Raw genomic sequence first — 23,199 nt, forward strand, 5'->3', positions numbered from 1 at the left:
GAATGAGACAGAGACTAACATATAGAAGTATACAGAGAGAGAGAGAGAAAGCTGGAGATATGCAAGGCAAGATAGAGAAGAAGGTGAAGTGGGAGAGAGAGAGAGAGAGAGAGATTGAATAGGAGAGACCCGAAGAAAGCAAAGAGAAGGAGAGAGATACAGAGTGAGAGAGAGAGATATAGAGAAGTAGAGATAGAGAGAGAGAGAGAAAGAGAGGAAGAGGGGAAGTGGAAAAGAGAGAGAGATGGAGAGGGAAAGGGAGACATTAGAGAAACGAGAGAGATAGGAACATAAGTCGAGGGAGGTATGAGAGAGAGAAGAAGCAGAAATGAAAGAGAGAGGTAGACAATATAATAGGGCGAGAAAAAGAGAGACAGAGATAGAGAAACATGAGAGACAGAAAGGGAGAAGTAGACAAGAACCATAGAAATAGTGAGGAGCTTAAGAGAGAACAAGAGACAAAGACAAAAGGGGAAGTGAGTGAGAATGAGAAAGAGAGAAAGAGGTCGAAGGGGAGCAGGTAGATCGGATAAATGTAGAAAGACATGTCGAGAGAGAGAGAGTTAGGGAGGAATGGCTTAGAGAATCGCATGCATATAGAGACAGACAATGAGATAGCGAGTTAGCGTCCGCGAATGATGTATGTAATGCAAAGGCGATTATATTTTTGTATATACATATACATATATACTTTTATATATAGCCAGAAATTTGTATTCCACTTGTATAATTTTCGCACTAAATTTGTCAATCAAGCTTGTCGTACAGTTACATACGTATTACATACGTATACATATACATATATAGTTCCATATATGTATATAGTTACTTGTCGATATCGAAACGACTTGTGAATTCGGATTGCATCTCAGTGGCCATTAATAAAACATTGTTAGCTCGGCAAGTGCTTAATAAGCGAGCAGTGTGTGAGCATATTTATCGACATTAGCTGTGAGCTGAGCAGCTGACAGTGTTGCCAGAGCTTACGAACGCTGCACACGATGCGGCGGGCGGCAACAATGTTGACGCGATATGAGAATAGAAATGAAGAGAGTCCTTCCTGCTGGCACGAAACATGTGCAACAATGTTTTTATTTGCCAGCGCGTTTATTTTTAGTTACTTTCTGCGCTCTCTCCCTTTATACCACTTTTTTTTATTTTGTAATATTTTCTTTCCTCTGCTTTTTTTTTTTACTTTATTTTCCATTTTTAGCTTCAATCTTTTTTGGTTTTTGTGTCTTGCTTTAGCGCGTGGCGTGAAAATAACTTTCTAAATAAACGCTACACAGAGTTGGCAACTATGGAGGGCAACACACACACACACTTACACACACACACACACGTAGAGCACTGTTTATCCACGGTTTGCTGTCCGCGCATTTTCGTGACGCTTTTTGCGATGGCGCTGAGTTTTCCTTGTATCATTTTCATTTTATTGCTCTGCAGATTAGAGTTGCGAAATTGTTAAATTTCGCTTCTTTTGTTTCTATATAATTTTTTTGTTGTCTTTTCTTTTTGCTTTTAATTTCTTTTTGCTTTTTTTTTTGCTGCTGTTTTCTGCCGCTGCATCAGCTTTGACATCTTTGTTCAATTTGCGTTCCCTTGGCCGCAGTGAGTTTCTTATCCTCTTTGGCCATGAGCTAATTGACAACTGTTAGTTAAATATTCGACTGGTTAATATGATTATTTTCAGATATTGCTCATAAAAATAGAAACCTGAAAAGGAAGCCATAAATTAACTAAGCATAAACGCAATGAAAACTTAGTTCTCAAGAATTTACCTAACAAGGCGTGTCCCCAAGCAGACTTCGTTAAAAGTTTTTGCTTACAGAAAGTGAATAATTTCTTTTATTGTTTGTTGTTTTTTTTTTTTTTTTTTTTTGTAAAGCTGTTAAGAAAATGAGCTCAGTTCTCTCTATAAATAAACGATTGTTGTGGGTTTAAATGGGGGAAAAATATATAAGGGGAGGCCAAAATTCGGATTGTTTTCAAAAGACTTTAACTCTAGTCTTATTTTGTATGATCGATAACATAATATCTAGAAGATAATTAAATAATTGTATTAGTAAATACTAATAATAGCACTATTATCGAGGCTCAATAATTTGTACCCGTCAAAGCGAAAATCGCAAGAAGTAGAACAAATGTTATCCCTTTGAAAAAACTCGTACTCGATAATTATCGATAGTTGGAATTTTTGTGTGAATCGAAAAAAACGGATTCTTTTGCCATTCAGAATTATCGAGACTTGCCTATATATATATACTAATTCAATATCAACCGAGAATATTTATGGAATATCATATGAGAATTCTGTTTGATATAATAAAAGATTAGATTTAGTTAGAGGGCATAGCTCCAGTGCTATGCATCGATAGATTCACAGCTAGGTATCATCGACCATAAACGAGAATGACATTAGCAGAAGAGGAAGAGGAAGAGAGAGCACTTTTAAATCGAAAGCGAAGAGCATTCAGAGCGCATGTGAAAAATAAAGTCCTCCACAATCTGAAATGAGAGTTCGCCTCAACTCAGTTGCCTTCCATATTGATAGTCCCGCTCGTTGGTTCCACTCGGGCCACTTGATGGCGTATTTCTTGGTAATGCTGTAACGCCTACACAGTCTTGGGGAAATCGAGGTAACCGCATTTGCGGCATGTGTGCGTGTGTGCATGCGGCCAGGTGGCATGCAGCCGGCAGACGTTGAATTTTACATACAAACGACAAATTCTAAACGTTGTCGTTGCCGGCGGCGGTACGCTGCAAATTATGCGATGCGTTTGCAATTTGCCGCTTGCTGTGTCACGTGTTAATATTTCACGCACACCCACACACACACACACTCGCACACACACTCGCATACTATAAAATTTAATTAATGCACAGGTGATGCTGCTGGAACAGCGAACGGCAACAGGCAGAAGACTTGTTTAAGCCACATCGCCTGGCCCTTGGGGCTTTGGCTGCTTATTGCATCGGCGTACTGGATTCGCGTAGAGTCGCATAGCTGTTGCGCCTGTTCGCGCTGTTGCCTGTAAAGTGCTTTGTTAATTAGCCAACTGGCGAGGCTGCTTTGCAGCAATAATTTGCGCCCGCAAGTATGCAACACATTTGGTGCCAGCCAGTTGACTGGCCTGGGAGCGGGCGAGCGTATATGTATGTATGTTAGTGCCTGCATTGTATTTCGCACACTATTTGTCAATGTCAGCATAGAACACACACACACGCACACGCACACGCAGACAAAGTGCTTGGGTAGTCAACAACTACTTTGGTGTGGCCGCAGCTGCATCGCGTTTCCGCTAAATGTTAATGCAGCCCAGTGACCCATAGAATGGGATCAACATCGCACGCTCGTTCATTACTCGAACGCATTGGCTGGGCAACAGTTTACCGAACGTGTTAATCAAAAGCAGCGCACAAAGTTTCGCTCATTTGGTTTTCCATGGCAGTTCGATGGGCATCAGTCAATGCGACCCCAAGCTGCAAAATGGCTAACAAGCCGGCATCTGGCAGCCATTAATGTTGCATCAATCAGTGTCCGTGCAACAAAATGCGAAGCGAACATTGCCAGCGAATTGGGTACATGGCTGACATGGATTAGCCCGAACTAACATGGCCCCAAAAGCCAACAAATTTTATAAATCAGCTCAGTTTGCGTTTCGAAATGAATCAGGGTTGGAGGAATTAGAGGAATATACGGGTACGTTGAGTGGCTGTTCAATACTTTTATGTTGATCGATATCGATATAGTAATCGATAGTAGGTGAATTTCAAAAGTGAAGTTTACCAAATCTTACTAGAATGAAGAGATGAAATGAGGGGAATTAGCAGTCCTATGTTTTATTCAAGTTTATGCAATACTAAATATCTATTGTTGTACTGATCGATAGTTCGATAAACGATAATTTATCAAAGCTGCAAAGCCATCGCAGTCAACAGAGCAAAGTGAAGAAAGAAGTGGCCCAATTATTGGAATTCTTTCCAGGTTTTTTTTCTTTATCGATAGATATTTATTGAAAGGCTACAAAAATTATTCCAAAGAAGCCCATTTCTACAAACAAGAATGATGCCCCCATATATATTGCCACAGACACTAAATTTAAGAGCAACGAAACTTGAATAGTTACCAAAAGTGGATTTCGATTGGCTCGACAATGAAGTGCGCAATCGTGCTCAAATGTTTGTTTTTTTATTATTATTATTATTGTGATTTGCGTGATTTGCACGATGTTTTTGGTTATATATACGAAACGGAAACTAGGGAAAATATATTTGTCATTTGATTGGCCTTAAAAGTCTAGTTTCAACTTAAGGTTTACAGCAATAAAGGGCATATCCCATAGGAACTAGATGAAAGAGAGCTATGTATGTGTATGTGTGTGTGCGTGGGCTTATGTGTGTGCGTGTATTTGCGCTTGTTCTGTTTATATGGCTGGCCATTAAAACAATTTTACTAGCCAATAAAAAAGGCGCTTTAATCTCTGGTCACACTGGAATCGTTGCGTAATTTAATGACAGTTAAAGTCTGACAGTAAAAAAAAAAAATGAACCTATGTGAGAGAGGGAGAGTGAGAGAGAGAGAAAAAAATTGGAATGAAAATAAATAAGAGAACTTGAAATGCATTTCAACGCTGAGAGCTGAATAAAAAATCTGTCGTAAGCATTTTTTAATATATATTTGCTTGCTAAGTACTCATATATATATACGTATGTATATATCAAGTTAATATGCAGAGATAGAGAGAGAGAGAGAAACACACATAGGCAAACGTACGCAGACCTGCTAAGGCAAATGTATTTGGCTGGGGCCGCACTGGGCTGGGGCTGCTCTCTGCGCGCCCTAAACTATGCAACACATTTCGTTTGCATGTTTGTGCAACGCATCTTATTCTTTGCACTGCACGCACTAGCCATTGAGAGTATATCTGGCTGATAGTAGTTCCGTAAAGGGAATTACTGTATTATTTAATTGCATATTTGTTTAACTTGGGTATATCGAAGCAGCTTTGTACTCATTGAGAATGGAAAATGCCTTTGTGAAAATGTATGTAACGGCAAAAGCGGGGCGTGACAGATCTCATAAATTATATATATTCTTGATCAGAATGATGAGCTGAGCTGATAAAGTCATGTAGGTCCCTCTGTCCGTCTGTTCGTCCATTCATTTATTCGTTTATCCGTTTGCATGCAGAGATCTCGCTGGAGAATCGAAATCATTTAATCAGATATTTTCGATAATTCATTTCATTTTGTGTTCATCGGAGCTCGAGACTTTAGATTAATTCTTTTGTTCTATCTAGTGCACATAAAGATTTCACTTGTAATTATTCAATTAAATAAATTTGCTTGGGCAGCTGTTAAATTAGCTGTTGAACTATTTAAAAAAAATATTGCCTTTTGGTATAATGGATAATAATATAATAACAGAACAAAATTTTGGACAAGAAAAACTTGAAGACTTCATTCAACCAACAGAAAATTCTTAGAATGTTAAACAAGTTTTTGTTTTTACTTCTTTGTACAATATGCTAAAATATTTATGCTAATATATTCTAGTAGATTCAAAAGACATTAAATTAGTCTAGAAGGGTTAGAAATATGACTAAGCATCGATTGAATTACAGCTAAGTATTAATAATCGAGCAAGGTGCTATCGATAACAGAACGAGAATGGGACTAGCGGAAGAGGAAGAGCGCATACAGAAATAAAACCCCTTACATTATATACAGTATTTATTGAAGTATAGCTTACAGTTTGTTAACAGCTGTTAAATAATACTATTTGAATATGCTAGTCAACATCTCTAGTTTTACTAGACATAGTATATCTAACAGTCGTGAACTGTCGTCTTAGAATAGCCTGGATTTTTTTTCTTTTTGCGTTCAGCCGTTTGATGCGTCGTCTGTCTGCACCTTGGCGAAGGCTGGGGCATAGGGGCGTGGGTGCCAGCCGAGCAGCAGCAGCAGCAGGAGCAGCAGTCGAGGAAAGCGCAGCGTCCTGAAATGTATGCGAATTTGCATAGAAAATAGACAGTTTGGAAAATTGCATTCCATGTTGATAACTTAAGGCCAAAGCAGGCGCTGTCGACGGCTCTGACGTAACGTTCAGCAGTTGCTGCCTGGCTGGCAATGTGTATGAGTGTCCGTGTGTGTGTGTGTGTGTGTGTGTGTGTGTGTGGAGTATGTCCTGATTGTCCTGATTCACGTCGCCAGCTGCAACTGAAACGGGCTTGAAGCACGCAACGCATGTGCATAAATAACTTGTTTAAGTTTTATGGCAATGGCTATATATGGACAGCGTCCAGTGAGCCCAACTGCAGCAGACTGCAGCTAACTGCATGGACCGCCATCCTTTCCACCACCAGCAGCAGCAGCACTTGTCACCCAATTTATAAGCGAACGATCCGCACAACTAGCAGCACTTATAAGCGCGCCGCCCGGCCACACCTTGAGTAAAATGCAATTTACCACATGGCCAAGGAGCGTTCCAGTTGAAGGTGAAGTTGATGGGCTGTCAGGGTCTGCATACGGGATTGGATTCAGCAGTGCACCGGCAGTGGACAGCAGCAGTCCGTTGTCCTTCAAGCGGTGTCCTTTGCTGCAGCGACGTGCGACTGCGCTTTGAAATCAAACACAGAATGAACTGAATACGACTCGTATTACGATTGGGCAGAGGAGATAAATGAAAGAGAGAGAGAGAGAGAGAGACAGATAGACAGAAAGAGAGAGGAAGAGAGAGAGAGAGAGTTGGAATTTGCTTACGTTACAGAGCATCTGCAAAAACCAGAGGAAAAAAATTAAACATAAAGAGATTAAATTTTGTTTGCTCAATTTTTTCTTCAATTTGTCAGAGTTTGCTGCTCGTATTCATAGCAGGGTATTTACTGTACTAGCATAACCAGTTGAGACTTGAGCTAGCTTCTTCTTCTTCACTGTGTGTGTGTGTGGCGAGGGGTTTGTTTATCGTTTGCCATATCGCTATGCTTCCCCCTCCACTCTCTACTCTCGGCAGCAGCAGCAGCAGCAGCAGCGGCAGCAACAACAAGATAAAGTCAAATAGTTACAGGCATATCATTTCAAGCAATCTGACTAGGTTCCCAGGCAGTCGTCCAGCTCCAGCTACAGCTTCACCTCCAACCAGCCAGCCAGAGTCGAGGCAGTCGAGCATCCATTGCATTCAGTCAGCCTTTTTCAAACAAACAGTCCGTAGCTCCTTCTGGCTTTTGCGTCATTCCTTTACCTCTAAGCTTATTTTTTTTTTTTTTTTGTCGTTTACGTTTTCCTCTTTTCGTTCTCCTGCAACCACAACACAAACGCTGCGCTTTATGACACTGAGCAGAGGCGAAAGTCAAGGCATGTTTGTCCATGTGATGGACAACAACTCGCATAAAGAATAAATGTGTGCTAAATATTTCAACTGAAACTTGAACGTGCTCAGACAAATAGCTCTTTAAACGCTGCCAACTACTGCAGGTGTTGCAGCGAGCGACTGCTAACGGTAGTGTAGTTATAGACATATAAAGAGTCAATATTTTGTAGAAAAAATATTTTGTTTGGATTGCATGATATTTGAGATTTGATTGAAGTCTAGAGTATGGGAGTATATGAGTATATGGGAATATGGGAATATGAGTATGTGACTATTTATGAGTATATGAGTATATGGGAATATGAGTATGTGACTATATATGAGTACATGAGTAAAGTGATTATATATGAGTATATTACTCATAATATAATATTCCTATGCTCAGACTTGGTAGTTAGTTATAGACATATAATATATGCATACTAGTCAATATTTTGCAGAGGGTATTTGAATTTGCATGAAATGAAGGGATGTTAACTTGGGTTATTCTTGCACATTGGATGGGGCTTAGGACGAGTATAAAGAAGACTGATTCAGATGTATATGAGTAAATATTGTATTCCTATTGTGTTTAAGTTTAGTTTGTTAGTTACAGATACATTTATAACATATATTGTAGGAATCTTTACTTAAGGTATGCTTAAACATATAATATTTAGTTTAGTTAGATCAATGTAAATTATTACGATGATATATGTATATTGAATAATTTCTTTATTTAAGATATGGATTATTGTATTCCTTTTGTATTCAAGCTCTATAAGTTGTTAGTTATATATAACGTATTAGTGTTCAATTACAGGGCATTTTGAATAAACTAAATTCTAAGAATCTTAAGTTATTCCTACAAATTTAATTTTAGTATACAAATAGCTGAATATAATTGTTATAATGATAATCTATTTATATAAGTATTCCCATTATATGCAAGATCAACAGAGAAATCGCTCTAGTGTTGGTTACGCCCCACTCTGCCGTCTAGACTTGAGTATAAATAAATTGATCTCGTTGGCTGGAGCTAAAGTATAACATTTTCGCTTGAAAGTCTTTTTGCATTTTGTATGTAATTAAATCAATAAGTATCGCTATTCAATTTAAATTTTTAAAGCATATTACGTCCAGTTCCAAAGTTCCGTACGAGCTCACTTTACTCATTTGCCCCTACCACTGGGTATTCGACACCTGTCAGCTGAAGCCAGCGTCAGCTTCGACTCGGACGCATAGTTAATTGAAAATTAGTTCTAAACGATGTTTAAATGCTGGCTCATCGGACAAACGAAGGCCACTTTTAAAGCAATTTGACGACGGGCAAATTTTAAAGTTCTCGAGTTGCCAGCCAATTAGACAGGAAAAGCAGAGCGACGTGCGTTGGTTTTAGCTTGAGAAAATGGCACAGCCACTTGACTTGCTGTTGCTGCTTCGACTTGTTGTTGTTGTTGTTGTATGTTGTTGCTGCGACTGTTGTTGTTGTTGTTGTTGTTGCTCCAACCACTGAGCCACTCACTAATTATGCAAAAATTAGTTGCATCTCGGACACAAAAAAAGCAAGAAGAAGCTGAAGAAGAAAGCTAAACTGGAACGCGGCCTGCCAGCGTCGACACATAAAAACAAGAATAAACTCGAGCTGTTGGCCAAATGCAGAAGATGAAATACCCTAACTAAATAGATTAAAATATAAGATATTTATTATGAGAATAGATATTGGTAGCTGATATATAAATTTAGATTTCTAGTATACATAGATATTTATATTTATAATTTAAATTCAAATTTCAAACCAGTTATATATATAGAGGGAATATACAAATATGCTAATCGATTCTCGCTTGAGTTTTGCACTTTAAGCTGAAAAGTCTGGGCCAAATAGCCAATAATAATGCTCAGTGCCAGGGTATATAAAGCTGACAATTCAGCGCCTTCCTTCAGTTTGGGGCTTAGCATTTTTTTCGCACGTGCTGCTGGAAGCCGCGTGCCACTACGTGTGCATGTGTGTGTGTGTGTGTGTGTGTGCTAATTTAGGCTCCTTTTGTTGTCTCCCAGCTGAATGACACGCAGAGTTGGGCACGAAGCGTGGGAGCGCACAAAAAATGGCCGCCTGTCGTTTGTTGTTGCTGTCGTGCAATGGTAGCTCAGTGTGTGTGTGTGAGAGAAAGAGAGAGGGAGAGAGAGGAAGAAGACAGGCAAAGCAGAACCCAAAAAAAAAATTAAAAAAAAAAAAACCAAAAAATAATAAACAACAATGCGACTTTGTCTGTGAGTGGGCCATGCGGTTGCAGCAGCTGCAACAGTTGCACCAACAGAATTGTAAATAGCGCAGCTAAGCAATGCAAGCAGCCCAACCCAGCGCGAGCCCAAACCCAAACCAGAGCCCAAACTAGAGCCAGAGCCAGAGACTGAGCCCAGCTCAGCTGCATTGGCCATGGGCCTCGGGGTATTCGTGGTGTCGTTCATGCATACTTTCATATTCATTCACTTGCACATTCATTGATGGCCAAGCCTCTGGGCTGGCAGACATAAGAGAGTCACACACACACACACACACACACACACAGACATGCAGACACACGCACACATGCACAGCGCTCGCTGCATGTCTCAAATGAGCACAGCGTAAGGTGCGTATGCGTAATATATGAGCTAGACTCGCACAGACAGATAGAGCGGGAGAGAGAGCGAGAGAGATAGGTAGACAGAGACAGAGCGACAGAGTCGACATGTTGCTCTGCTAGCATTAATAGACTAAAGTTTTTAATGTTGCTCATTTCAATTCGTGTAAAGTTTTTGTTCGCGAAAATTTTATTAATTAGCGTTGGAAATGGAGCGTATGCGTAATATACTGAAAGCACTTACAGTTATATGGCAGCAATGTTAATTTGGAATACGGCTGCCACTTTAACTTTTTCTAATTGAAATATGTATATATGTAAAACTGAGCTCTATACATTGTTACTGCCGGAAATTTTACTGAAGACTCTAGAGCCAACTCCATACACTCTTCACGCTTTGACATATTTCAATTAGAAAAACAAGTAAAGGCAAATTGTTGACTTCAAATTATCAAGGTGAATTGCCAAATTCTGTGAATTGAAAGTGAGTTTAACTTTTACTTTTATTGATTTCTGGGGCTCTGCTTGGTAAGAGTAAATATTCTGTAATGAGCTTGTGCGCAGCGTACGGTGCGTATGCTTAATGTGCGAACCAGGGCTAAAGGTGGATGGCAGCCATGGGTTGGCTGGATTGGAAAGATAATGGACTGCCTTACGAAATGTGAGTGAGGTTGAGCAGCAGATGAATTGCGGCTTAAGGCAAATCAAAAATTGGCACAGCGAACCGGGCGTATACGTAATATATTGATATTTGAGTAGTTTGCTAATGGCGAAGCTGTTAAGGCATAATGCTAAATAGTTTTCAAAATGAAATCGATACATATATATGTACATATATGTATATATGTATATATAAAATTAGTAATTTAATATATGTTTGCCTCATTTGGCTTTATAAAAATATAAATTCAGTAATCTTATGCTCATCCTGAATAGAATGGATTCTGTTGCCCTATGCGAAATTCTATGTTGCGCCTTGCATATTGCTGAATCGCAGCCAATGCCAGAGCTCTTATTATTTCACTTACAATGGGAGCACAATGGCCTCGCCAATAATACGAATCTAAGCCAATAATGGACTCTTGTGATATATTTGCTGATGCATATTTGCAAGCCATTTATTTGAATCTGGAAATCCTTCTGCTATATCATTAACTTCATTTTCAAGTCAGTTCTTGCCGTTGGTGTCGTTGCTGTCGTTGTCATATATCTTGTGCGTCCATTAGATTGCATAATCGCTGTTTGCTGCTGCTGCTGCTGCTGCTGCTTCTTCTCCTGCTGGCTTTGTTGTTTTAGAATCGGTTTACAGTTGGCTGAGGCGAAAAAACATTGGCGTCGTTTTATTGCTCGCTAATCATCGGTTATATCGGAAGCTTCCATCTTGGCTAGCAAATGATTTATGGCCAGCATTGATACAATGCAGGCGGCAGGCTGGGTGTGGGTGTGACTGGTTAAGAGTTGGCTCTAGCTGCCCCTCTCTCTCTCTCTCTCTCTATCTATCTCTCTCTCTATCTATCTCTCTCTGTAGCTCTTAATATTTTATTTGTATTTTGTTTTCGTTTGATTTTCTTGAAATTGTTGCAGATTTTGCAACTGGCACTCGGCTATTTGTCTTGAATTACTTTTCGATTTGCACTTTACACCAAACACACACACAGCCACACTCACACTCACACTCACACCCACACTTAGATAGATAGATAGATTCACAGATATACAAATGCACTTATTTATTTGGTTTTCAATTTCGGTTTTCGGCTTTTGCTTATGTGTATTGCTGGCCAAATGTTATTGGACAGGCGCACGCGCTGCCCTCGCCACCTGCCGCCACCCGCCCCACCCACCTCTTCCGCCTTCCCCCCAACTCCCTTCGCTCACGACAGACAAATTGCGCGTAAAATAAAACTTCAATTGCAGCAATAACACGAGCAACAGCAACAGCAACAACAGCAACTGCTGCTGCCGCTGCTGCTGTAAACAGCAAGAAAAAAAAAAAGAAAAACGTTTTAAAAACAATGAAAGTGGCAAATTCACAGCCAAAAATCGAGCGACTCCAAAAGCAACAACCACTCCACTAAGCCGCCCAAGCCACCCAAGCCACCCAAAGCAGGCAGGCCAAAGCGCTTACAGCAAATTTCGCAAATATAGCGAAAAACTTGTGCATGTGTGTGTGTGTGTGTAGTGCATTTGAACTGTAACAACAGAAGTAACAACAGCAGCAACAACAACAGCAACAACAATAGCAACAACATTAATGTTGTACGTGGCAAACCGAACAGCAATATTCGTTGCATTAAGCAAGCGCAACTACAGGAAAAGTCAAATTTTCCGCTTTTACCTGCAGTCGATGGCGCTTTAAGGGTCAATCGCACCGCCGGGATAGAAAACGTGCAACGACATCGTAACAGCTAAAGCGCTTGTATGTGTGTGTGTGTGTCTGTGTGTATATTAGTGTATGTGTGTGTGTGTGTAAAGCGAACACTTCAGCAAACTGTTTCAAATTTATCAAATTACATTTTAATAATCATTTTTAAGGTGTTCTAATATTTTGATATAAAATTTAATGAAAATTGATTTGATTTGCACGGCTTGAGTGTTGAAATAAATATAATTGATGATACTTCTATGTAGAATGATGTGGCATAGTTATTTAGTTTAGAGGCGGTTCTTGCCATATTCAAGTAATCAATTAAAGACTTGAATTTTTTGAGTGTGTATATTTTCCATATAGAGAGAGAGTGTAAGAGAATAAGGGAAATAAAGATTCTACTAGAGTTACTCAGCATATACAGTATATTTGAGTTATTTGAGTATATATATGATAGAGTTCGTCAAGAGTAAAACACATATAGACTATATTCGAGTTATACTTAAATATTTAGTTGAGTGAAAGTAAAGACTATTATAATGTAGACAAGCAGAGAATATGAGAGTCATTGAGTATATTTATTATACGTATTTAGAGTGTAAGTGAATTAAAACTACGGATTTTTCTAGAGTAAACAAACATATGAGTATATTTAAATCATTTGAATATATTTTAGATTTATTCTTTTAGAGTTAACTAACATGTGGATATATTTCAGAATTTTTGATATTGATTGAAGCCGAAGATTTTTTGTATATTTTTGTTATATGCTGAATTGCATATTTAAATATATTTGATACATTTATTTATATATATTTGATATACATATGTGAATTGTAACTAAAGACTCTTCAGAGATAGACACATATAACATAGAGTATTTAACTGAATTGACATCTCCAAAGCAAAGGCAAGTCAGAGTACATCACAGTTGGTGCAACTAATATCCCTGGCATCTCTTAGTCGGGCGTCGCCAACTAAAGCACTCTGACTTGCTTTCAAGTGGGTATTGTCTTAAGAAAACATCCATTGAGCACTGGGTACTACTATTTCTCTGAACACACTTGAAGCATGTGAAGAGCTCAGCTTCAGGAATATGGCGAACTAAAGAGACTCTAAGGCTACCCTCGATGTTCATTATAGCTTGTAGAAATAACATTTTTAGCTTAACAGTGCATCCTATCTAATCGCTATAGTCCTTATCAATGCCAAGTCTACATAAAAAACACACACACAGCCTTCATCTCAATATCATTATTTGGCCTGAGAGGATTGCAGCTGAATGAATTAGCTTGAATTTGATTTTTAATTATCGGCCACTCTAGAGCTCTGCTAATTTCTCGAACTCTTTGCAGTGGGCGGCGCGTGTGGGCGTGACAGCTGTTAGGCAAAGTGCAATTGGAAGCGGCATTGAGAGCTGGAACTGCAATCGCTATCGGAATCAAGATACACAAGTGCCCAGGCACCGGCCCCATCGCCCTCGCTCCCCGAACTGCCCCGCCCCTGGAGGGGCAGACGTAGCGGGGACCGCTAGCAGCGCAGCGGCGCAGCGACGCAGCAATGACGATGCTAGCAGCTGCAACGTCGACGTCAACGGCGATGCCAGTGGATGCCATTGCCGCAGCGAAAATGTTTTCGGATGCGGATGTGGCGGAAGTGCGGCACGTTGTGCAACGCATTTTGGTGCCGTGCGTTTTTGTTATTGGACTATTGGGAAATTCAGTGAGCATTTATGTTTTGACGCGGTAAGTGCACTTGTTTGCGATGCTGATGCCAGCCACTGATGCCAGCTACTGCTATAGCTGCTGCTACTGTTGCCACAATAGTAGTAGTAGTAGTAGTAGTAGTAGTTGTTGTTGTTGTTGTTGCAAGGATTACGGCCGAGCGGCCAACAGCATTCAAATGCTGCCGCAATGTGTATGTGCATGTGGGTGTGTGCGAGTGTCTGTCCCAGTGTGACTCTATGCGTGTCTGTGTGTGTATTTTATGCATTTTATGTTTATGTTGCGTGTTGCATGGCCAAAACCAACTGAAAACAGGTATGCAGCACATTACAAAAGGCATTTAATTGTTGTTACCATCTAGCTGGCACTCTAAAATCATTTCATTTCCCAAAATGCCAGCAACAACAATAGCAACAACAACAACAATTGCACGTGCTAACGGCTCACAGATAAGCATCCGCTCTGTGTTGCATTCACACTTGAATTGCCTCAAAACAGGCGAAATTGTTGGTGGCTGCAAGTGAGTGTGTACACAAAAGCTGAATGCTATGACACGCAGCGCAAAAGCTCACAGCATTCAGCTGATCTAGCTAAATGTTACGGTACTATGGGTCAGAGCAGAGCGTTTGCCATAGCAAGCAGCTTTGTGTTGCGCTTATGTCATTTTGTTTACATATATAGACAATTGCTGATTGCTACGTAACTCAGATTAGTTTGGCTGCAATAATGTAGAGAGTATTTCAAATACAGTTTATATTTATAAAGTGATTCATCAATCAAAATCTAGCTAATCTCTTTTGGTTGTGTAGATAAGAATTGAAGATAAATGTAAATGTAAATAAAATAAAAAGATATATTACTTGGTTTATATTTAATAATAATAATAGCTGAAGATATATTTAGTTAAATCCATCGTCACACTAATCACTCTAGTGTTGTACAGCTCTGCAGCATGCAATTCTTTGCAAATCAAGAAAAAGCCTGCACAACAATTATTACATTCATACATACACATGTATATATGTATGTATGTACCTTAGTCAGCTCTCTGTTTATAACTGCCAGTCAACAGAAAGTTCCATTGAGATGCTGTCAATCGCAGACTGGGCAACTTGCTCGTGATTTGAGGACTCTCATTTTTGTTTCTTCAACAAATTCTTGTAGCTTATTTGTTGGCTACATCTTCGGTCTGACGTTCGCCGTCAATATGCATATTCAATACCAAAGACGTTGCACATTGCTCATTGCTACGACACTCACTAGAGTGTCCATGCCTTCTTCAGCTCTATAGGGCATTTCCGTGACGACATTGCCCGCAAAACTCTCTCGACGCTCCCACAGCAACACAATTGCCAAAAACTAAATATGAACAGTTACGTTTTATGACCTTGCCGACATTTGCGTGCATTTGCCAGATTTCAATCCAGTTGCCCGGCTGCCGTCTGCCGTCTGCCCTCTGCCGGTTGCTGGACAATTTGGTTATTCAATTATTGCTGCATTTGGCTGCAGTTGCATCGCTCGGATCCTTCGCACTGTGGCTGTGCAGCCGATTTGCATACGCAAACAAACAATTTGCTTTAATACTTACTTTTATTTATTTAGCCGGGATCTAATTTTTTCCTATTCCGCTTTCATTTTTTCCTTTGCCATTTTCCATTTTCTATTTTCTCTTTGCCATTCTCTATTTTCTATTTTCTATTTTATTTCGCTCTCGTTTAGCAAGCGCATGAGGTGCACCACAAATATTTATCTAACGGCTCTGGCAATTACGGATATTGCGTACCTGACCTTTGTATTAATTTTATCACTCAAACACTACGAATATATCAAATACCATTGCGAGCTGTATTGGCGCCTCTACGGATTCGTGGTGTGGCTATGCGATGCGTGCGGTAAGTGAGAATTATGAAAGGCGATCATGGAGCAGAGTTGGGGACTAGTTATGGAAGAGATTACCGAAGGGGGACAAAGGATCCTACTAACTTTCGGGTAACCTAATCTCAGCAGAATACTACTACGCTTCTAGGGAATATTTTGGACATTTTCAGTTATTTCTGTAATAGTTCTGAGATTGGTGCAAGTTTTCCTTTAAGTCTAGTCTGGCAGCAGGTAGATGCTTTGTCAGGGCTTCGAGCAGAACATCTAGTCTTTGGGCATTGGATTTTTATCTTCAATTCCAATCAATACACAGTCTTGTTAGTGACATTTGAGTCTTTTCCTATTTCTTGATGGAGTTTGGGTGCGACTCTATTCTATTGAGGTATTTTTTGGCAATCTTTTGGATATCATTTCCATTTTTTGACAGCCTGAGGTCTTGCTACATGTTTCTACTTTTTAAGTACCCGGGAATCATAGTGTTCTACAGCTCCTAAGGAACAAATATCATATTTAGCTACGTCTTAACTGTCATGTTCTACGGCTGGATATTATTATAGAGGCCAGAAGCTAAGATAAGTAAACTCCAGGCTCTTCAGATTTCTGTCCAGAGTAACACCCGGTACTTAATATAGCCGACGATAAGAGGTTCAGCCTCTTCCACAGAGAGTTCCAAAGACGATGTTCCATGTTCCACTTCTCAGCCCATTCCTGGAGCACTTCGAAGCGGCTGCAATAGGCGCAGCTCTCTCATGAATTGCAGTGAGCTTAGATTTCATTCAAGTTGATCAAGTTGAATTTATTGCTATTGCATTTTAATTTGATCAAATTGAATTTGCTGCCACTCAATTATATCAATACATACATTATTGAAATGCTTATAGACTATTTCCGAAATCCCCTTAAGTCGACGTAATTGAGTTGCTTTCACTAGAGGCATGAAACAAAGTGAGCTTAAATGCCAAATCCATAAAAGCTTCAAGTCCAGCGAAAATGCTTGAGCAGCCTTAAGCAGAGGACAAACAATTAGACGAAAATTGGGAAGTAAATTGGAAAACGAAAACGAAACTGAGGCAGCTCAGAAATGCGCCCAGAAAAGAGTTCAGAATGCGGAATTCAATATTTGAACAAGTTTAAGCGCTCATTAATCAAGCAAATTGTTTAAGCAATATACATACATACATACACACACACACATGCATGTATTAGAGATAGTTATACAGTTAACTGTGGCAGCTAGTTGACCACTAACTGAGGTAATTTGAGCACGCAGGTGAGCCGCCCTACAAAAGGCACTTTGATGAGTGGGCGTTGGGCGCGTGGGCGCTGTGGGCGGGACATTATTAATAGCTCGACTGTGAGAGCTGTTCGTGTTCAACAACTGTATACTGATATCGGCTTGCTTGAATTGTTCCCATTCCACACCCACACACACACACACACACATACACACACATACACACAGCATACATCTCAATTTACATAGCCGTGTGCTTTACTATCGAGCGATTTATAGCGATACGCTATCCGCTCAAAAGACAAACATTCTGCACGGAGTCGCTGGCCAAGAAGGTAATAGCAGGTGAGTGTGAGTGGGCAGCGCCTACGCTAGGTATGGCCTGGTCTGGCCCGGCCTGGCCTGTCCTGGCCTGTCCTGGCCTGGCCTGGCCTGGGCGTTGCACGCTGTGCTGTTGGCACGGTCGCAGCACTGAGCCAGCCTTTGTATTGTTTTGACAGCCGTCGCGCTCTTCTGCCTGCTGACTACGCTCTCGACGGCGTTCGAGCACACATATGACATCAATTGGAAATTGATTGATGGCGCCTATAGGCCCTGCAATCTGACGCTGGCAAATGTGTCGCCCACACCCATGGCCATGCCCACGCCGGCTCAGAGCATGACCACGGCATGGCATATAGAGGAGCCAGCTGGCAATCCAGCCACGTCTCGCTATCTGGAGCCCTTCGATTTGAGCAGCGACAGCGGCAGCGGCAGCGGCGCCGGTGAGCCAGGTAAAGTAAAGTAAAGTAAACTTAAATGCTGGCTGCTCTTTAAATACTTTTTATTCGCATAATCAATTTTACTCTTCTCCTCCCGCCCCCTCTCTCTCCCTCTTCACTCCTCTCTTTCTCTTTGTTTTGCTGTCTCTTTGGCAGACCACATTCCAAGCAGGCAGCGCCGGTTACCAGCATTCACGTCCGCCTCTGTGGGCGTGACTGCGGCAGCCACTGAGCCGACAACAGCATCGGCCACTGCGAGCTTGTTGCAGTTGTCACGTGCCAGACGCAGCGAGGACAACTACAACTATAACAACGATGCCAACAACAACCATGACAGCAGCAACAACAACATCAACAACAATAGCGCATTCGCATTTAACATTACGGAATACTGTCAAAATGTAAGAAAAGAATGTGAATGAGAATCGCACGTAAATTTAATGCCCTGACGGACTCACCGAGCAACTGTATTGGACAAGCGAGAATTGTGCAGGGAATAATCTGAAATTCAGGGCAAAAAAAGAAAAACTTAAATGTCATATATACCATTATTTTAACCCATTTACTATATCAGTATAGCCAGTAGCCAGTGCTTAATTTTTCTTTAAAAGTGAATTTTACTAATATATATATTAACGTTTGTATAAAAAGATATACACATATATAATATATCTATACCTGGATGATTATAATCTGTTTGTGATGAGTCCATTGATATTTAAGTCTAGATATGTATACTACACCATATACATAGATCACTATATTATAATACACTCATACAATGGATTACTCTCCAAGAAACTAACTTTCTAGATATGTATATTATACCATATACATATAACATATACATAGATCACTATATTATAATACACTCATACAATGGATTACTCTCCAAGAAACTAACTTTCTTGAGTAATATAATATATAAGTAAAAATTTAGTGATTGTACTTAGCTCTTAACAGAAAAACTAAATGTTATTTCTAAAGTAGAGCAAAACTTTTCTACATAACAAGATCTCTTATCTCTCTGTTTTAGGAAATTCAGTTTTATTTATATCAATTTCTTAACATATCTTGACTGGAATTTCAATTATAAGTGGAGTTCGTCTACAAAATGAGTTTGGCTATTAAAGGCTGTGAAAGATCTGCAGAGCTGCAATTGTCAGCCAAGTCAGCTCAGTCTCTTTTGAGTACTCCCCTCTTTATTTGTCTGCCTAGAGCACGATCTGCCTAGTTGCTCTCCGATTCAAATCGCTTACGAAATGAAAAGAGTATATTGATTTTGGTGATGTTGTTTATCCCCTCTGTTGTTTTTCTGTTCATTCGTCTTGAATTTTGCAGAACTAGGGGCGTAGTAAGCTGGAAATTACTGTATATGATATAAGGGACACTCATTACTTAAAGTGTTTAATGCATTTTCGTGTAAATATATACCAATCTTCAGGCGAGGCTTGAAATGCCATACTCTCAGGAAGTTACTCTTAATATCCTCTACACATTACTAATTTGTATAAACTGTAGAAAGTTTTGCACAAATCTCTTCATTCCTCTTTTGAGTGAAAATCCAGTACTATTAAATGCTAGCTATAAATGTAGAATTTTTGAGATCAGAAAATATGGATTTGTAATATGTAGTTGTTAGTTTCGAAAGATCATTTGACAATGGGGCTATGCCGATGGAAACATTCTTTTACGTGTTGTATTATTTCTGAGCACATTCGATTTCTAATTTATTCACATTTTGATAAACCTCTTTCGTTGCCAGATGACTTTCTACTCCAATGGGCTGTCGAGTCTGGGCCAGAATCCGCTCTACTTCAATATCTGGAGCGTTTACACGCTGATTGTGTTCGTGCTGCTGCCGCTGTTCGTGCTGGCCACATTTAACTGTTTCCTCATTCTGCTAGTGCATCGCTCGAAGAGTCTGCGCGGCGATCTGACCAATGCCAGCAGCATCAGGCGTACCAAGGTAACTGAACAGCCACGCCCAATCGCTAACTAAGGCCGCCCATAATTGTTGAATTGTTGAATTGACTGATTGCAGCGCAAATCGAACTCGGGCCTAACGGGCAGCGTATCGCAGGAGAATCGGGTGACCATCACACTGATTGCCGTCGTCCTGCTGTTCATCGTCTGCCAGCTGCCGTGGGCCATCTACCTGATACTGGTGCAGTACGTGGACATCGAGATGAACATACAAAGGGTGGCGGGCAATGTGTGCAATCTGCTGGTGGCCATCAATGCGGCTGCCAATTTTTTCTTATATTGCGTGCTGTCGGACAAGTATCGGAAGACGGTGCGTGAGCTGGTCACCGGCTATCGCTATCGCCATCGACATGCACGCAACAACATCAGCCTCTATGTGCCCCACACCAGCACCACGCTCAACGGGGACGGTGCCAGCAGCGTGGCCAGCGGCGGTGGCTACAGCGCCTACAGTGGTGCCAGCAGTCGCCGTTGCCGTGGCAAGGCGGCGGTGGCCAGGCGCCTGATTGCGTGAGTCACGCGCCGATAGTTTCTATCGATCAACGTTTTTGTTTTATCTCTATAGATATACATATAGCTATAGTTTTTTGTTTTTCTATGCTCTAGATATACACATACATTATGTCTATTATCCTTTGTTTTCCTCTATATATATACATACTTTAGATATACATACATACATATATTATATATGTTATTTTTTCGAATTCGCAAGCTGTATAATCGTAAACTACTCTGTAATAGGCTAAGTTGAGCAATATATGCGTAAATATTTTAACTTCATGTATATAAGTATATAAATACCACATATATATTTATATATACACATACATATACTACCAAACATTTGTGCCATATATGTGATGATTATAGTCATACGATCTGTAGCTATCCTAAACGTAATTATTGTTGTTCTAAGTGTCAGAAATGTAGTCTAAATAAATCATTTTGTGAACTACTCTGTAGTCGATTTAAGCGGTGGTAAAAAATGTAACGCTGTTGGTAAGAGAGATTTTAGGGTGGATGCTTGACCAAGAGCTAGCCCGAATGTAGCGTAGTGCACTCGGATTGTAGTGTTGACTAAATTGGAAAGACCGATGAAAGAATCAAGTAAATTGTTCGATTATTATCGATAATTATTCAGTGAAAAAAGCTAACGTTAAATATGACTTGCTTCAATTCTCTACAGGAGATCGAGAATCAAAAGGGAGAGATATATGATCTTTCAGTTGTCGTCCTTAGACGAAGGGAGAAGCATTCGATATACATATATCTCTCGCTCTACAGCTCTTCGGCCTGATCGAGGGTACCTGGAATACTTTTTATGATTTGCCACGCCTGCTTCTGTCAGTCCATACAGTTTTACAATGATCGATTTCTATCATATGGGCTCAATGGGTTTATGGCACATAAAAATTAGTTTATCACCAATTCCTACTTCATCTCGTGACAATTTTCAATTTTCCATTTGCGGCTCTTATCTATAACCGCTTTCAATTGGATAACTGGCCATTTGGCAATAACAGAGAACGAATTGTTGTCGAAGAGCCGACTCGAGTTTGGTTAAGCGTTGTCAACGAAGGAGAACGAGAAATGTGACCGACCACCCGACCGCCCGACCGACCGACAGGAAATTGTCTATCGATTAACATCTGCAGCCAGAGCAAGCGTTGAGAAATAACGCAGCTCTGTCATATTTCGCTGGCACTTGACAGAAGCAAACGTCAAAGCTTGAACGGCAATAGGAGCTGTAAAAGGCCGTTGACAGCTGTCAGAAAAGGTGGGGGGAAGGGAGGTAGCTAGGTAGGTAGCAGAGCTTGAGAATATTGAAAATAGACAGCAGTCAATGCTGTGCTGGCGCTGCTACAATGGGAAACTGTGAAAGTTGAAAAAGCCAGGCCGAGCCGAGTGGCCTAAGGTAGAGCCAGGAAATTGCATTATTTCAAGTTCAACTGTAAAGGTAAATACCAATTGATAGTGTGGCACGCATTGAGGCCACAAAGCCGATACGCTTCGCACACACTGTAACTAAATGCAGTTAAGCCTTTTTGGGAATGCGCTTAAACCTGTGCACAATGGGAATTGGGCTAAAACACGTTGCAATACGAAAATCGGGGCACAACTTGTGCAGACAAAACTTATGCACAGCGGGTAGTCCAGACAGACTGCGTTGTCTCTATGTATGTAGGTACAAATATATATATATATATGTGTATATACACCACGAGTCGTCAGCATAGTGCAAGTTTCACTTTGCCAGCTAATGCTTGCATATATTTGTTAGATTATTCGAGCTAAAGGACTGAAAGGATTTTATTTTCGACTCTGCTTTCTTTTCAAATAAAGCATAATTAAATTTTTTATTGGGTAAGCAAGTAGTTTTTTTTTTTTTATCTACTTTAGCCGGTTGCTAAAATTAGTCAGGATAGCGCAGCTAAATTCAATTGTGAATATCCCGCCCAATCAGGCCAACGAAAGTTACAAAGTTTTGTGAGAAGAAGTTTGTTGAGGAAAAGTCAACCATATTTATTATAACAAAAATGTATATTTATTTATTTATTTATTTGTTTTTGTTATTGTTAAGGAAAAGTCAAACTTATTTATTATAGTTAAAATCGAAATTGTATAAAATACACATAAATCTATATTAAATATTTGCAGACACTAGCTCTAAAAACACAAGAGTTCTAATTTCTCAACTCATTTTCGATAAGTTTTAATCGTTTACAATCTTTTAATGGATAATGAAAAAACTGAAGTAGTTATCAATTTTTAGAAATAAATTAGATTTGCTCTGACAATATGCGGACTCCTAAAAAAAAAAAAACGGACAGACAGACAGACGGATAGGGCTACAGCGATCAAGATCAAGAATATATAAGTACTTTATGTAGTAAGTAAGAATATATAAGTACTTTATGGGCTCTGCCACGCCTCCTTCTGCCTGTTATATACATTTGACCAAAACCATAATAGCCCGATCTCCAAATATCAATGGGCTCAGTGTATAAAAAGTCTCTCAATCAAATAATATAAATAAGAAAATAATAATTCCTGTGTTAATGTGGAGGATGCGCTATTCCGATGACGCGCAGTGCACTATGTTATATATATGTATGCAGAAATGTATATATGTGTGTGTATACATATAGTAAATATACCAGCCAAAAGGCGACACACACACACACACTCATAGACTAACTGCAACAAACGTAATGGAGTAACAAACATTTGTGGTTTACTGCATTTGTTCCTGTGCGTGTTTAAGTG

General features: G+C 39.9%; 1 protein-coding gene across 3 annotated transcripts in view; it reads left to right on the forward strand.

Annotated features, from left to right (window-relative positions):
- The window catches only part of Proc-R (Proctolin receptor), a 33,245-nt gene extending 12,358 nt beyond the window's left edge, over positions 1-20,887 (forward strand). Inside the window, exons 1-8 of one of the 3 annotated variants that reach the window (XM_089263240.1) lie at positions 4,143-4,162; positions 13,702-14,091; positions 15,790-15,962; positions 17,411-17,527; positions 17,683-17,955; positions 18,100-18,344; positions 19,709-19,912; positions 19,988-20,887. In XM_089263240.1, coding sequence (XP_089119366.1) covers positions 13,907-14,091; positions 15,790-15,962; positions 17,411-17,527; positions 17,683-17,955; positions 18,100-18,344; positions 19,709-19,912; positions 19,988-20,443 — 1,653 coding nt within the window. In that variant the 5' untranslated portion in view covers positions 4,143-4,162; positions 13,702-13,906 and the 3' untranslated portion in view covers positions 20,444-20,887. Of the gene's footprint in view, positions 1-4,142; positions 4,163-13,701; positions 14,092-15,789; positions 15,963-17,410; positions 17,528-17,682; positions 17,956-18,099; positions 18,345-19,708; positions 19,913-19,987 lie in introns of those variants that run through there. The other 2 variants (XM_030388643.2, XM_089263241.1) reach the window with 2 other exon arrangements.
- Positions 20,888-23,199: the final 2,312 nt, after the last annotated feature.

This window comes from Drosophila navojoa, chromosome X (assembly GCF_054131105.1).
Source record: "Drosophila navojoa isolate 15081-1374.11 chromosome X, UAZ_NAV_1.0, whole genome shotgun sequence".
Classification (NCBI taxonomy): domain Eukaryota; kingdom Metazoa; phylum Arthropoda; class Insecta; order Diptera; family Drosophilidae; genus Drosophila; species Drosophila navojoa.